At 42.4% G+C, this 13,654-nt stretch overlaps 1 protein-coding gene across 2 annotated transcripts in view; it reads left to right on the top strand.

Moving 5' to 3' along the window:
- The window catches only part of COP1 (COP1 E3 ubiquitin ligase), a 124,406-nt gene that overhangs the window by 77,998 nt on the left and 32,754 nt on the right, over window positions 1–13,654 (top strand). For both annotated transcript variants that reach the window (XM_039730279.1, XM_039730278.1), the window contains exon 16: window positions 9,813–9,930. In XM_039730279.1, coding sequence (XP_039586213.1) covers window positions 9,813–9,930 — 118 coding nt within the window. The remainder of the gene's footprint in view (window positions 1–9,812; window positions 9,931–13,654) is intronic.

The following is a 13,654-nucleotide window of genomic DNA, read 5'->3' as shown; positions in this document are numbered from 1 at the left end:
TTCAGATGTGAAGAATGAATTCTTTCCAAAGCTCCAGGTTTTATTACTGCTGTTGTCTTCATTAGTTTTGTAGCATTATTAAATCTTGCTTGTGTGTACTGAATATTTTGTTTCTCCAACAGTCTGATAGACAGCAACCCTTGAATTGCAAAAAAAACCTATGCCTTACTCCTGTGAGAAATTGCTATAGCTCTTTAAAACCATAGAGGTCAAAGTTTCAAAAGAGTTCTAGAAAAATGTGTTTTGCTTCCCTCTCCCATCAGAGCCCTTTTGCCACCTGATTAATATCTAATATTTTATGTCTCCTCCTTCTCTCCTTAATGTAAGACAAGTTATTTAGGATGAAGGCTTTATGGGCTGCTGTATCAAAAGCTTTAGACAAGTCAGTAACAAAATGTCCCCAGTGTGTAAAGACCATTACCCATAACCTGGCAAATGATATCTGTAACTTTGAGCTATAGGGAATCTGTGGAATACAAAGGTTAAAAATCCAGTTGGCAGTTCCCATCAAGGCTGCTGTTCTCTTTATCTGTTCAGCAGAGGGAGATCTAGATCTTTAGAGGAATGCTAGTGTTGGTATATATTTTTTAAAAAATAGTACAGTTGGTGTGAGTAAGAGATGCAAATCACTGGCTGAAGCAGGGTATAGTGTTTCCTGCAGAGCTCTGTCAAAATATTTCAAGTGCTGACCTGAAACCCTGTGCTGGCACACCCCTGAGCCTTTCTTTTGTAGAAGGAAGAGTAGAAGGGTCTTATTGTGCTGTTGGTTTTGCCAGAGATTAAACTGACAGACATTCAGTCTAACCTCAGTTCTTTATTTCAGTTTTGATGGAGTGGATCTTTCTCATTGTGCCTCTTTTATCATTCATTTTGCTAAACACTGCTGGTTGTTTTCCTTCTTCTCAAAGCTGTGTTCTTTGTTTGTTTAAATGAAAACCTGGGCTGGATTTGTGTTTTAATTCCCTAAATATGATTTTTTTGAGGGTAGATTTCCATTGGATTCCTTAAATCTAATCTTTGGAGGCTGTTGCCCATCATCTGTATTGCAGTGTAGGAAAATGAGATTAAGTTGTCATCTCCAAATACCCATGTGCCTTCCTCTGCTTTAGAAACTTCCTTTCATCTCCTTGCTAACATCATGGGCTCTGTGGCTTCCTCACTTTAAAGGGTTTAGTTGTTTGGGATTTTTTAACATCTTGCTACCAGCAAAATGAATCATACAGACCTTGCTTAATCTTGTATGGTCTTTAGAGCACACAGGGGAGGTTTTCACCTGCAGGGAAAATATGTATTGAATGCTTTCCTCAAGTTCAGTCCCTTTTTGGGTGGCCATTGAATATTTGACACGTATGAAGGTGGGGTGTGCAGGACCTCCCCAGGAGTCTGGTACCACTTGTCTAGACAGAACTCTGAGAGCAAATATAAATGAAGTACTGCATCCCAAATCATCTTGGACACACACCTGAAATACAAAATAAGGGCATTGTTACAGTTTGCTGCTGTGGAGCAGAGCATTGCTTCTAAAAGAGATTGCTGAGATTTCCCCAGGGCTGCAGAAAAATGGTTATTCAGAGAAAAACTGTTCCTTCACTGCAAAGGAAACTCCAGGTAAAAAGAAATGGAAAAAGCAAATGCTTCAGATGAATAATTTTGTCTTAATTATAGAAACAAAGCACTTGCAGTTTCTGCTGGAGATAAAAATTGTGAATACAAAGCCACATCCAGCTAACATTTTAATGTGCCTGTGATAATGGCTGTTGGGATAAATTTTTCTTGCTTTATTGGGGCTTTTTTGGAAGGGAAGGTACAAACAGGAAAAATTAAAAATACCAGTTAGCTTTACCTGTGCTGCAGTGTTCTGTGGGGAGGTGTTGGAGTGACATGGGTCATGGGTGACATTCTGCTGTCTGCTCCTCATGTGATTTGTCATGCTGCAGGAGAGAAGCAGCACACTGCATTCTTCAGCAGGATGCTCCAGACAGTTTTGTCTGCAAAGGTGCTTTGCTTCAGGCTGTATCAAAGCCATTTTTAATCTCTTGCCTTTACAGTAAGGGAAATTGTTTGTACAGAGGGCACTGATGTCAACTTACTGCTGTTGATATTATCTAATTCCTTCTTCAGAAAATTCTTGTGCTAATTTTTAGTGCAGAGCTTTGTTCCTGTGAATTCAAGTCCACTTTTCCCTGTCCCTAATGCATTGTCATCTCTTTTCTTTTCCTGAAGCATCTATTTATTTTATGTAGTGTAAACTCTCACACTGTCTTCCCTTCCAGAAGTGATTTGTGATAGGCCAAACCCTGTGCTCATCATATCCCATTCCAGTATTACTCTCTCAATTGAAATAGACCTGTTTATAGTGTTTTGTTGGCTGGAAGGCTTCTTCACCATTCTTTGCCAAATGCTACCCTGCATTTCTGTTACTGAAATAAAGACCTTTTTTTTCCTCCCTGCTTTTTTTTCCTCTCCTCTGCCCTGAAAGAGATTTTTTTGGGGAAGTTGTCACTCCATGAAGTTTCACTGGTCTTGTTGAGTTGAATTCTTCCCAAAGATGGAATGTTCAGCTGTCCTATGTCCCCAGTCTTCGACCCACATATGGATGTTCAAACTCCAGCCTGCCTTTCTGCTGTAGGGAAGATTAAATCTCTACCCCAAACTTCCTGAATAAAGTCACCTCAGTCACATGAAGATCTGCAAGTAATGTTCTTTGGTATTACAGGCTTGGCAGCAGTTAAAATTGAGCTGTTCTTTTTCTTTTTCACTAGTAAGAAAAAAAAAAAGTGAATTAAAGGAGAGCTAAGGTTGTATGACAGTGCTTTGTGCCACCCCCGTCGTGTGGGTGTAGATAGACAAAACCTGAAAGATCTGAGAAGCCAGAAACCTGTGCAGCAAAACACAGCCCAAACATTATTGCTGTAGTGCTGAGAGGTGGGCTAATGCCTTGCCTTTCTTGTGTCAATAGCAAATAGCTGAAGCAAGTTTGTATTAAAAAGAAAAAATCTCCCTAATCCTTTGACATAAGAGCACTTTCAAGACAGCTGAGGGAAGAGTTTATAGAATTGTCTTTGGAAACGCTTGGAGCATGGCTGAGTAGGGCTCTTGAACACAATTATTTAACTTGGAAATTGAATCCAACTTTGCAGTTGTCCCATCCTTGACTGAGCAGTTGGACTGGCTGGATTTCAGAGGTCCCTTCCAAACTACGGTATTCCATGACTTTCAGGGCCCTTGAGCAAAACCAGATTTCTAACAGATAGGGCATTCTGTATAGGATTAAGTTTCATTTGAGCTTCCTCATAATTAAATTCTAAGTTGTCTTTCACCCAGCCTTTGATATCATTGCCTTGGCAGGGAGGCTCCATTTCCTGGTGCACAGGTACATAGAAGATCCACTAGAGAAGTTCCTTTTTTTTTATTAATGGCTTTTCAGTAAGTCTGTAAGTAATTCTGGAGCTAGGTAGATGACTTTTGTAGAGTTCCTCTGGAATTCAAGGAAATGAGTTTTCAAGCATTTAATTTTCAGGGTTTGGGCTCTGATGGCATCCTTTTCTCAGGTGTTGCTTACCTGGCCCTTGTTCAGGTTTCTTTAAGGACCAAGGTACCCTAATGTGCCATGTCATCCTCAGTGTACTGTATGGAAGGCCAGTGATTTGAGTTTATTTTTAAGTCAGGATGTTTTTCCTTTTTATCTCCTTCTTCTTTCTCCTCCCTAACAGAAGAAAGCTTTTTCCTGGTGAAAACTGAGGTTTCATGTAAGTCTCCTGATCCTATTTCCATTTTTAGTCCAGCCAAAGACTTTACCTTTGTGGATTCAAGCTTCCTCTTTTATAGCAAAAAAAAAAAAAAGTCACACTGAGCTTGGCCAAAAAAGAGACTTTTGGTTAACCCATCTAAAGTTCTGTTGTTTTACCTCTTGTTTATCTCTGTTCAGCAAATATTCAGCAGGATGGCTCATCCCCTCTTTCATGACACATCAGGTAGGGAAATAACAGTGGGTGCTCTTTCCTTTTACCCAGAGACACTCCAAAGCAAGCTTTGATTTGAACCACTGTACTCTGGACACTTGAAGGCATGAGGGTGTAGTTATATTTTCCTGCTAAACAAGTTGCCTAGATACAATTCTCAGAGCCCTGAAAACTGAGTGATCTTGCTTACACTTGGTATACAGAGGAGAAACGAGTGAAAAAAAGATCAATTTGTGTAGGTAGATGTTTAAATATATATAATTGGACTTCAGCTAGCCCCTTCAATGTTTGAGTGATAGATGCTTCCTCTAGGAACTCTGAAATCCTTTTTTTAGCCAGTGGAAATAAAACTGAAATGAAATGTTACAAAGTCATGTCACTCCTCTTTTCATTCTGATGAAAATCATTTTGTGGGCTTGTTTTATATCCTTTTATTTTGCTGTTCTTTTGGTTTCCCCAGCATAATCTAATTGATTGCAAGCAGAGGTATCTTGCACCAAATTTGCTCTGACTCAGTTTGTCTTGTTAAACAGGTCATTTAAATACACCCCCTCAGACTATAAACATCTCTTATTGTTACTGCTGATGTACAGAGTTTCACTGGTGAAAACAAACCAGCCTTGATCCAAGCTTGAAGTTCAAGTGGAGGAAAACAGAACATGGGGCAGTCGTGAGCTGAGGACATGAGTTACTAGATATAACAGATCAGACCATCATGGTGAGAGAAGCACAAGAGCACATTACAGATTACATTCCAGCATGAGCTTCTGTCTCAGTAAAAGATCTGTAGCACAAGATATGCAGGACTGCAGGCTGTAGCCAGAGCATTAATGTATGAAATTATTTTGACCTTTAGGTTTGCTATTGAAGATGTATTTTATTTTGAAAAAGTCCAAAATGTGCCTTGATCACAGAATACTTCTAGCAGACCACTTAATTAACATCTGGCTACCTACCTGACAGCTGTGCATTTCAATATGGGCATCTTCTTGTCTGTGGCATTTATCTGCTGTGGAACAAGGAGCATCATTATATTCACAAGTCTGTGAGTGCTGAGAAATCTAAGTAATGTAAGGGACTTCTTTTTTTAATGGATCAATAATCTAAATATTGAACTCTTGAGAAATGTGCATTTTTAAATGATGGAAATAAGAAAAATGGGCATTGATTCTCCAGCAATTTAGTTTTCCAGAGGAGAGCCACAGAACCTTTGTATGCAGCTCTTGGGTCTTTCTAGTGGTTACATCCTTTGAATATAAAACTGTTGCATTGCAGGTAAATTTCTGTTTTGCTGTCCTTGGCTTGATATTCCTTCAAGTAAGTGGTTCTTGGTTGAAAAAAGCCTGGGGGGGTCTTGTGAATTAGCTGATGCTGATTAATGCTCATGGTGAAAGTGGGTGAAACACACGACCTACAAGATGAATGTTACCTGGAGAGTGGGATTGCTCTGCTCTCTGGTTTTTGTGTGTGGCTGCCTTGTGTGTGCTGGTACTCAGTGAAAGACAGAACTGCTGCTGTGTGACACCCTGTCATAACCCTTGCTGCTCTTTGTGGAGCTGCTGTGCATCACTGCACAGTAAGAGCTTTACAATAGGTGGTGTTGAACCCAAAGCCTGCTGGTAACAGCAGTTTTGTAAATTTTTTTAACAAGTCTAAATGTAAGGAAAATCACTTCTGGGAAAAACAGACTCTGTCCTTTTCTTTCTTTCGTATAAACAACTAAAATCCAAGATCAATTCCATTTTTCTAAACAACTCAGAGATTACCTGCAATGCTGCTGGCTCCATTAGCAATTCCCAATTGTCTTATTTTAGAAGTTCTGAAATCTGATTTTCTGTGACTGTGTAACCACATCATCAGCTCATTTACTGCATCCCCACCCCTGCAACCAAGCTGAATCCGAGAATTGAGGCTGAGGAGGTGCTGATCCCTTCACCTTGTTGAGCACAAACCCATCCTTCTCTTTTGCTCTTTTCCTGCCAGCTGGAGTTGTGTGAATTTATGAGCAGCTGAGCAGAGAGGGATGCCATCCTTTGCTGACACGGGTTGTATTTACTGAAGAGGTGGCAAGATCTCAGGAGCTTGGAGAAGTCTGAATTCTTGATTAGTTGTCACTTGATGGCTCAAAGGTGAAAGCAGCAGTGTCTTAAGGGAAGTAAGCTGAGTGTAATGGAAAAGCACTATTTACAAACTCAGGCTTGTGGTCAGAGACCTCTCTGCAGCAATGGCAGAGCTTAGCTGTCCTTTTTGCCTTCTGAGATCACTTAAAAATACATGTATAGAAAAATAAAACCACTTGCCAGCAAATATTTGAATTCAGAAAGTATAGCAGCAGATTTCTGTCATGCTCAGCTTCTGCAGTGACATTGAACTAGATGAGAATTGTTCTGGAGTGTTTAATTTGTTATGAAATATATACATGTTCTTTCCCTTTATTTCATAAATATTTAAATTAAGCCTGAATACAGAAGAAAAGGTGAAGCAGGGAGCTGTTGCTGCCCAAGGGCTGGGCAGGCAGGAGGCTTTAATTCTCTAAATGTGAATTCTGAGATGAACTTGTTCTGAGTGAGTTTCCTAGTTGGGGTAGAAATTAGCTAAATTATGATATTATTGTTCATTTTGAGGAGCAAACAAGAAGCAAATACCCCTGGTGTTGCTGGTTAGCAGTGGAGCATGCTCCATGGTCTGCCAGGGATGCTGAGAGCAGGAGCCAGAACTGGGATGCTGGATGAGCTGATAGGTTCTTCTGGAGTTCAGGAAGTGTTTGATTCCCCTCATTGCCCACTCCATTTCCCCCACCTTCATCTGCCTCTTGGGAAAATCTCATTTTCTGAGCCTCCCAGAGCACCCTGCCACCTCACCTCTGATCTGCTGGTGTGCCAGAGATGCTGCTCCTCCCAGACAATTTCACATCATCAAAGTCCACCAGGCAAGGCTTCTGCTGGGATCCCTGGGAGTTGTATTTTTCTCATTTCACTTCACTTTGGGGCTCTCTACTTCCTCAGCAGATGGCATTTTTATCATGTTTTTTGTGAAGTCCATATGGCCTACAAGAGAGAGTATCTCTTTAATTGTAAAACATGACCACCTGTTCAGATTTTAATGAGTGCAGTGAGCATTCATCTTCATGTATCTACTTAAAAATAGCTGCTTCAATTGAATTTTAAAAAAACAAACAAAAAACTAAAACTCATTTGGGCGCCAACACTTTGTCTGCTGAAATAATCAATTAATAATTAAGTGGCTAATTTTGGAGCCCAGTGGCCTTGCTGGTTGCCTCAGAGCCGTTGTGATGAGAGCAGACAGTGATTGATTGCCCTGCTGATGCCGAGAGGCACAGCCTTGCTGGGGCCAGATGCTGCCAGGCTTTGAGCTGTTTACTGGGATGTTTGGAAGGTGAATGCAACTTCGTGGTTCTCTTCTGCAAATAGACTTGTTTGCCCTGCTACAGCTCTCTCCTCTCTGCATTGCTCCAGCTGCTCACATGTAGATATCCTTTCCCTGCCATTTTCTTGAAGGGTAAAATCTGGTGCTCTAAAAGGTGCCCTAATGATGGGTCAGTGTTGAAACTGTAAGCAAAAATAGACTTGAAAGGCTTATCCACTAACTGGTTCCTAATGGAAAGCCCTGCTAGAATCATTCTGCTCATTAAAATAACAATTACCAGTTAACTGTTTCACAGCTCCCACAGGTCTGCTGGATAGATGAAAAACTGTGGAGTTTCTTGGCTCCAGCTTTCAGGGAAGTAGGAGAGACCAAGATGCCCAGATCTTGTTAGAGTGTTAATGCTTAATTAAAATCCCTTAGAAAATTAACCCATTGTGCAATAAGCCTGTTGCAACATCGTGTTGCTCTACAGCTAATTAAAATACCCAAATGGTAGGAGCACACTGGGATTTTAGTTGTTTGAAGGTTTAGTATTTCAGAGGTGAAAGAGGAGCTGTGTGAAAGAGTGCTTGGGGCACAGCAACAGCATCTTCAGTGCTGATAGTAGGGGGTGCAATAGCTGCTGGGTTTCAACATAAAGAGTAATTTGTCCATCTAAGTGGTGGAGAAAACTTGGTGTGGCTGCTTGGAGCATCTGCTTTTACACCTTGAGGAGGAAGAGAGCCAGAACTCCTTACCCAGAGAGGCCTCTGAGTTGGTTATCTGCAGAATAAAGTGCTGGATGGGGCACAGCAACAGCATCTTCAGTGCTGATAGTAAGGGGTGCAATAGCTGCTGGGTTTCAACATAAAGAGTAATTTGTTCATCTAAGTGGTGGAGAAAACTTGGTGTGGCTGCTTGGAGCATCTGCTTTTACACCTTGAGGAGGAAGAGAGAGAGAGAGAGAGACAGAAATCCTTACCCAGAGAGGCCTCTGAGCTGCTTATCTGCAAAGAGTAAAGTGCTGGCAGCAGTGAGAGGGGAAGGTGATTTGCCTGCCCACCTTATTTTATTGAAGGTGTTTCTGACACAGAGCCCACCCTGTCCTGCCATGGCCACCAATTAGCCCCTAATCTGGGGGAGGAGCTCCCCTTGCTGCTCTGGTGGTGGTTGTAGTGCCTGCCCACCTTATTTTATTGAAGGTGTTTCTGACACAGAGCCCACCCTGTCCTGCCATGGCCACCAATTAGCCCCTAATCTGGGGGAGGAGCTCCCCTTGCTGCTCTGGAGGTGGTTGATGTAAACCTTGATTGATGTAAACCTGGCTATTTCTCAAACCACATGGAATTTTGAGACAGCAGGTCTCCCAGTTGTGCAGAGGACAACACCCAGCCTTGAAATGCTGTGCAAACACAAAAATAGCTGTAGCTATTGGCTTTTAAATTCATTTTATGTAATCTTTGTGATAAGCTTCCACCAGTGGGACGTTATTTCAGTGGGAGGAGGGTCAGAGCAGATTTCAGCTGATGTCTGGCTATCACAAGTTGCTCGGTGAGAGAGATGTCCAGCTTGGTTTCCATGTGTGTGGCCTTCCCTGGCCTTGCCTCCCTGTGCTTCCAGAATAGCAAGGGGTAATTAAAAGAAATTCAACATTAAAGGCTGAAAGTTGGGAAGGAAGAAGCTTATTAACCTTGTTGAGCTGGAAGGAGCACTGTGAGGGTGTTTGGGGCTTGGCTCTCATGAGATTTTCTCTTCTTGTTTTTCTGGTTTCTTGGGAATTGACATTTGGCTGTGTAGAAAAGCAAACCTATCACTAATTCTGCTGTGATCCCTCTCATATGGTTGTGGCACTGGGGCACATCTGTGAATTAAATCTTAAAATGAACTGGAATTTAGTCTGTTCCCTCATTAGCAGGAATGCTAATTCTTTCTTGATTGGTAATAAAGTCAGAAGAGAGAAGCAAAAAACAAAGGTAGGAAGGTTATCCATCCAGAAGCAAGCATGACAAATTTAATCCTGTTTTTCCACAATCCAGTTTAAGTAGCAGACTGAGTTTTTACCCTTGAGTTCTTCAACAATTTTCCAAGAGGGGACGGCTTGAGGAAGGAAAAGAAGGAGGCTGGGAATTGGAAATGGCATTTGGAGTGTCTGGGCAGGGAGCTGAGAAGGCAGCAGAAGAGGTGTGAGTCCTTTTAGCTGCTGCCTTGAACAGGGTCGTGGGGTTTGCAGGAGGACTCATGTACAGGCACACACATGTGAATGCACCTTTTTACCCTCCTGACCCTTTGAAAGGGGACATGAACCCTTGTAGAATGAATTCTGGGACTGTTTTAGGAACCCTCTTTTGCTGTAGCACAGACTGTTTATCCTAGCCGGGGCTTGAAGTGAGATGTGAAAACTGCAGGCAGGATTTTTGTTGCGATCATTACAGGTGCTGTGCGTCCTTCCCAAGTGATTAAATTCCTTTTCTCCCTCGTGTGCAGATCACTGTGTTCACTACTACGACCTCCGCAACACTAAGCAGCCCATCATGGTGTTCAAAGGGCACCGCAAGGCAGTCTCCTATGCAAAATTCGTCAGCGGGGAAGAAATCGTCTCTGCGTAAGTGTTCCTTTTATGTAGGCTAAAAACTCTGTCACCCTCACTCCTCTGTGCTCTTCAGGGCTGCTGAGCAAGTTCACCTGTGTGGGTGGCTGCTCTCACAGGCTGCTGTGCTTTTGGGAGGCAGATTGTTGCTTTTCTCTGAGTCAAAAATAGAAATTCGTTCGTGGTGTCACTTGGCTGTGCTCTGTCTTGTGGAGCTAAAATGCTTAAGAGGAATATGAAGATAACTAGATGTGGCTCCTGTGCTCAAGTGCTTACTTTGGGAAGCTGCAGGTGGACTTTGCTTTCCCTGTGTGCACTGAGGATGCTCCTGGCCAGAGCTCTTTGATGGAGAAAGCTGCTGGCAGAGCCCTGGGGATAAAAATCTGCAGTAGAACACAACAGATGAGTGACAGAAGAGATCAAATAGTGCTGCTATGTATATGGTCTGAAGAGGAGGTTTAGCCACAGCCTGAAAGCAGCTCAAGTAGGACTGACTGTTTGATCTGTTCTCTGGTAATTTATTATCTGCTCTGTGAAGGCCCTTTTTGGGCTTATATTTGGGTAAAAAAGGGGACAAAGAGAAGCTGTGTTTCATGACTCTAATAGCATGCAGCTTTTCAGCCAGGGCAGACCATAAGATCTGCTGTGGAGGCCCTGAGGAGCAATATTCTCCAGCTTCTGTTCAGTTACATGGCCTGATGTGTCTGCCCAAAGCCAGATGTGGCTGCCTCTCTTCTGGATAGGTTTTCAGTCACATGGGAGTGAATGTCAGATCACCTAGGGACAATTGGCAGTGGCTGGCTACAAGCCTCTTCAGTGAACCAGAGGTGAACCCCTCTTTCCTGATGGGGAGGGTGAGGGGCTGCAGGGGAATTTTGGATCCAAGCACATTTGTGTGTAACACCTGAGGGCAGCAGGGATGGATCACAGGGGCAGAGCCAGTGGTTATCCGGCTTGGTTCTGTCCCATGTTTTTACACAGTGAAACACAGCATTTTAAGGTATTTTCAGGCTGCAAGGGAATTACTGTGAGCTGAGCTGCATGATGGAGGATTCCCTGGTGGCTTCTGGTACTGTTTATATTTAATCAGCTTCTCTCTTCTTACTTCTATTAACATTATAACTCTATAAGGCTGCAAATTCATATCTGGAACACAGAGAAAATTTAATTTAATGCTTTGAACCAAATCTCTGTTAGAGAAAGTGTTTAATAGAAACAGGAAGAGACTGGGAATGTTTTGCAGCCATAATCAAGTGGAGCATAATCATTTATGGGATGTTTTAGGACAGAATGGCCCTGTTCTGCTTGGGCCAGCTTTCTGAGAAAGCCTCTCCCAAAGTTCTGAGAGGAGTTATTGATAGAGCTGTTAGAGCTGTCAGACTTGGACAGGCAGCAGCAGGGCGAGGGGACTGACTGAAGGGTCCACCTACCTTCTGGTGTGTGAACAGGGAGAAATGTCAGAGCAGATTATTTTTCCTGCCTTTCCTCTTGCAAACTGAGTAGAGGCAACAGCAGTGTAGTGATTCTCAAAAATCAAGCACTGATTTAAGAAAAAATTATATGTATATTCAGATTCTCTAAATTTCTAGCTAAAGCTGTTTTATGGATTGCATTGATTTTCTTTGCCTTGTAGAGATAGGTTTTGACCTCAGGGGTGTTCAGAACTGCCTGGTATTTAGCACAACACATTGATTACAGTGCTGATTTACAGAGAGACAGATTTAACAGAGCAGCCCATCCAAGATGTTTTTTGGAGAGGATATGAAACCAGAAGAGCAGTGTAACACCACCAGGATCAATGGCCTTTGTCTCTCCTTGCAGTTCAAGGGTGAATTACTTTCTTCTTTCATGGCATGCTTATCCTAAGCAATGTAAACATGGCTAGAGCTTGATGGGAATTCATAAGCAGTAAAAACTTTATATTAGTAATAGACTTCAGTGTTTTTATTTCAATGAAGACACCTAGCAGGTATGCCAGTGAAATACAGAGGTTAAGTGCTTGTGTATCTGAGGTCTTCTTGATGGGAAGCCAAGAGCAGCAGCTGTCATAGGAATCTGACAGCTTGTGGACCAGGGATTAGTCTTTTGCTGTTTTTTTCCTGCCTGCAGAAAAGTTTAGTGTCCAGGCAACTCTGAAGCTTTTAAAAGCAGCATTTTAAAACTACACCTGTTCTTAATAGCACAGAAAGCACCTGCCTGTACTTGTGGGCCAAAAAAAAAAGCAGGAGTATACCCCATTTTACCTTCTGTGAGCTGTTCCTCTGAGTGAGGACAAGAGAAGGGAGAATGAGCAACAGGATAGGGCAGGGACAGATGTGGAACAAGCACCAGGCAGAGAAGCTGAATGCCCTGTTTTGGGCCTCCCATCTCAACCTGGGGTTAGGAATGCACTCCTGCTTAAGTCACAGTGTTGCAGATAAAATTCATATGTTCTTTCTGATCTGACCTCATACTAACTAATAATACTGCCTAACAAATCTTGCTGCAGCTCCCTTATCGCTCCTTTGTCATTCCAGCTGTCATTGAGGACTGAGATAAGCTTTTTTGCAGGATAGCACAAGGTGCATCTCTCCTCCTTTGTGCTATATTTTTAGGTAAATGGGACGCTGGTGCAGAGCTCATGTCTTACGTCATTGGTAATATTTGATGGATGTTGTGTGATTTGAGTTTTTTCCTTTCAGCTCCAAATATTCAGGGAGCAGCAAGGTTGGTGCCATGACCTGTGTGAGGGAGCATGGCTTGCTTCCCCTCCCTCCCAGCCAGGAGGCTGACAGCTCCTGCTCCCAATCTCTTTCAGATTTGGGGATCAGAACAGCACTATCCCCTTCTTTAAAATGGCTTCATGGGGCTTCAGTTCCACCATATCACCATTTGTTCCCCAGCTGTGTATCTCAGTGACTGCCAGAATACCAGAGCCATGTAAGCTGTGACTGCTAGGAAATAATGCCTGTGAAGTGAGAGATTATCTTCATGTCTCTTCAGCCTTGGGGGAAGAAATTAATCCTATATCTCCTGGAAATGTGGGATCTTCCTATTTGAGATCTGCCAGGCAGCAGATTAGTAACCCCAAAGGCAAAATGTTTTCTCTCAGTAAACAGAAAAACATTTTGAAGGCAGGTATATTTGCATTTTGGTGAACCATGGGAAACAACAATTGTGATTTAATCCAAACATGTTTTGTATATTTTGAATAGTAATAGTTAACTTTCCCTGACAAGGTGAAAAAGGTAGAAGCTTGAGTTGTGTATCCATGCAATCTTGATTACACATGAGAAAAACAGATTTAATTTTAACAGCAACTCTGAGCCCCCATAGGTTTTTCTGTGCTGCTGCTTGGTATTGGGCAGGAGGAGGGGAATGTGCTTCAGGGCACTGGGGAGCGAGGAGACTGCTTCCTACCCAAGCCCTGGAAAGACATGAATGAGAGTTGCAGCTGGCACAGAGAAGGGAACAGATTTTATCCATGCTGTAAAGGTTTAAAATATAAATAACTTTGGTGTGTCTTGGATCTGTGAGGATCTGGAGGAGGCAGCGATAGCCCAGAGGCCATGCAGTTCAGTGGAGGGCTCTGCAATTGATAGGAGAAAGGAAGAGTAATACTTCAGGGAAGTTTTTATTCAAACGTGTAATGTGTTTTGACAGGCTTTTAAAATAAGGTGATATCTTTCTGAGCTCAAGCTGAGCTGCATATGATTGAAAGTGGGATAAATCTCCTGTGGTGCACGAAGGCTTCCTACAT

Source organism: Passer montanus, unplaced genomic scaffold (genome assembly GCF_014805655.1).
Source record: "Passer montanus isolate IOZ18808 unplaced genomic scaffold, ASM1480565v1 scaffold71, whole genome shotgun sequence".
NCBI classification, from domain to species: domain Eukaryota; kingdom Metazoa; phylum Chordata; class Aves; order Passeriformes; family Passeridae; genus Passer; species Passer montanus.
The sequence above is the reverse complement of the archived record's forward strand: the minus strand, read 5'-3'. Positions and strand labels throughout refer to the sequence as shown.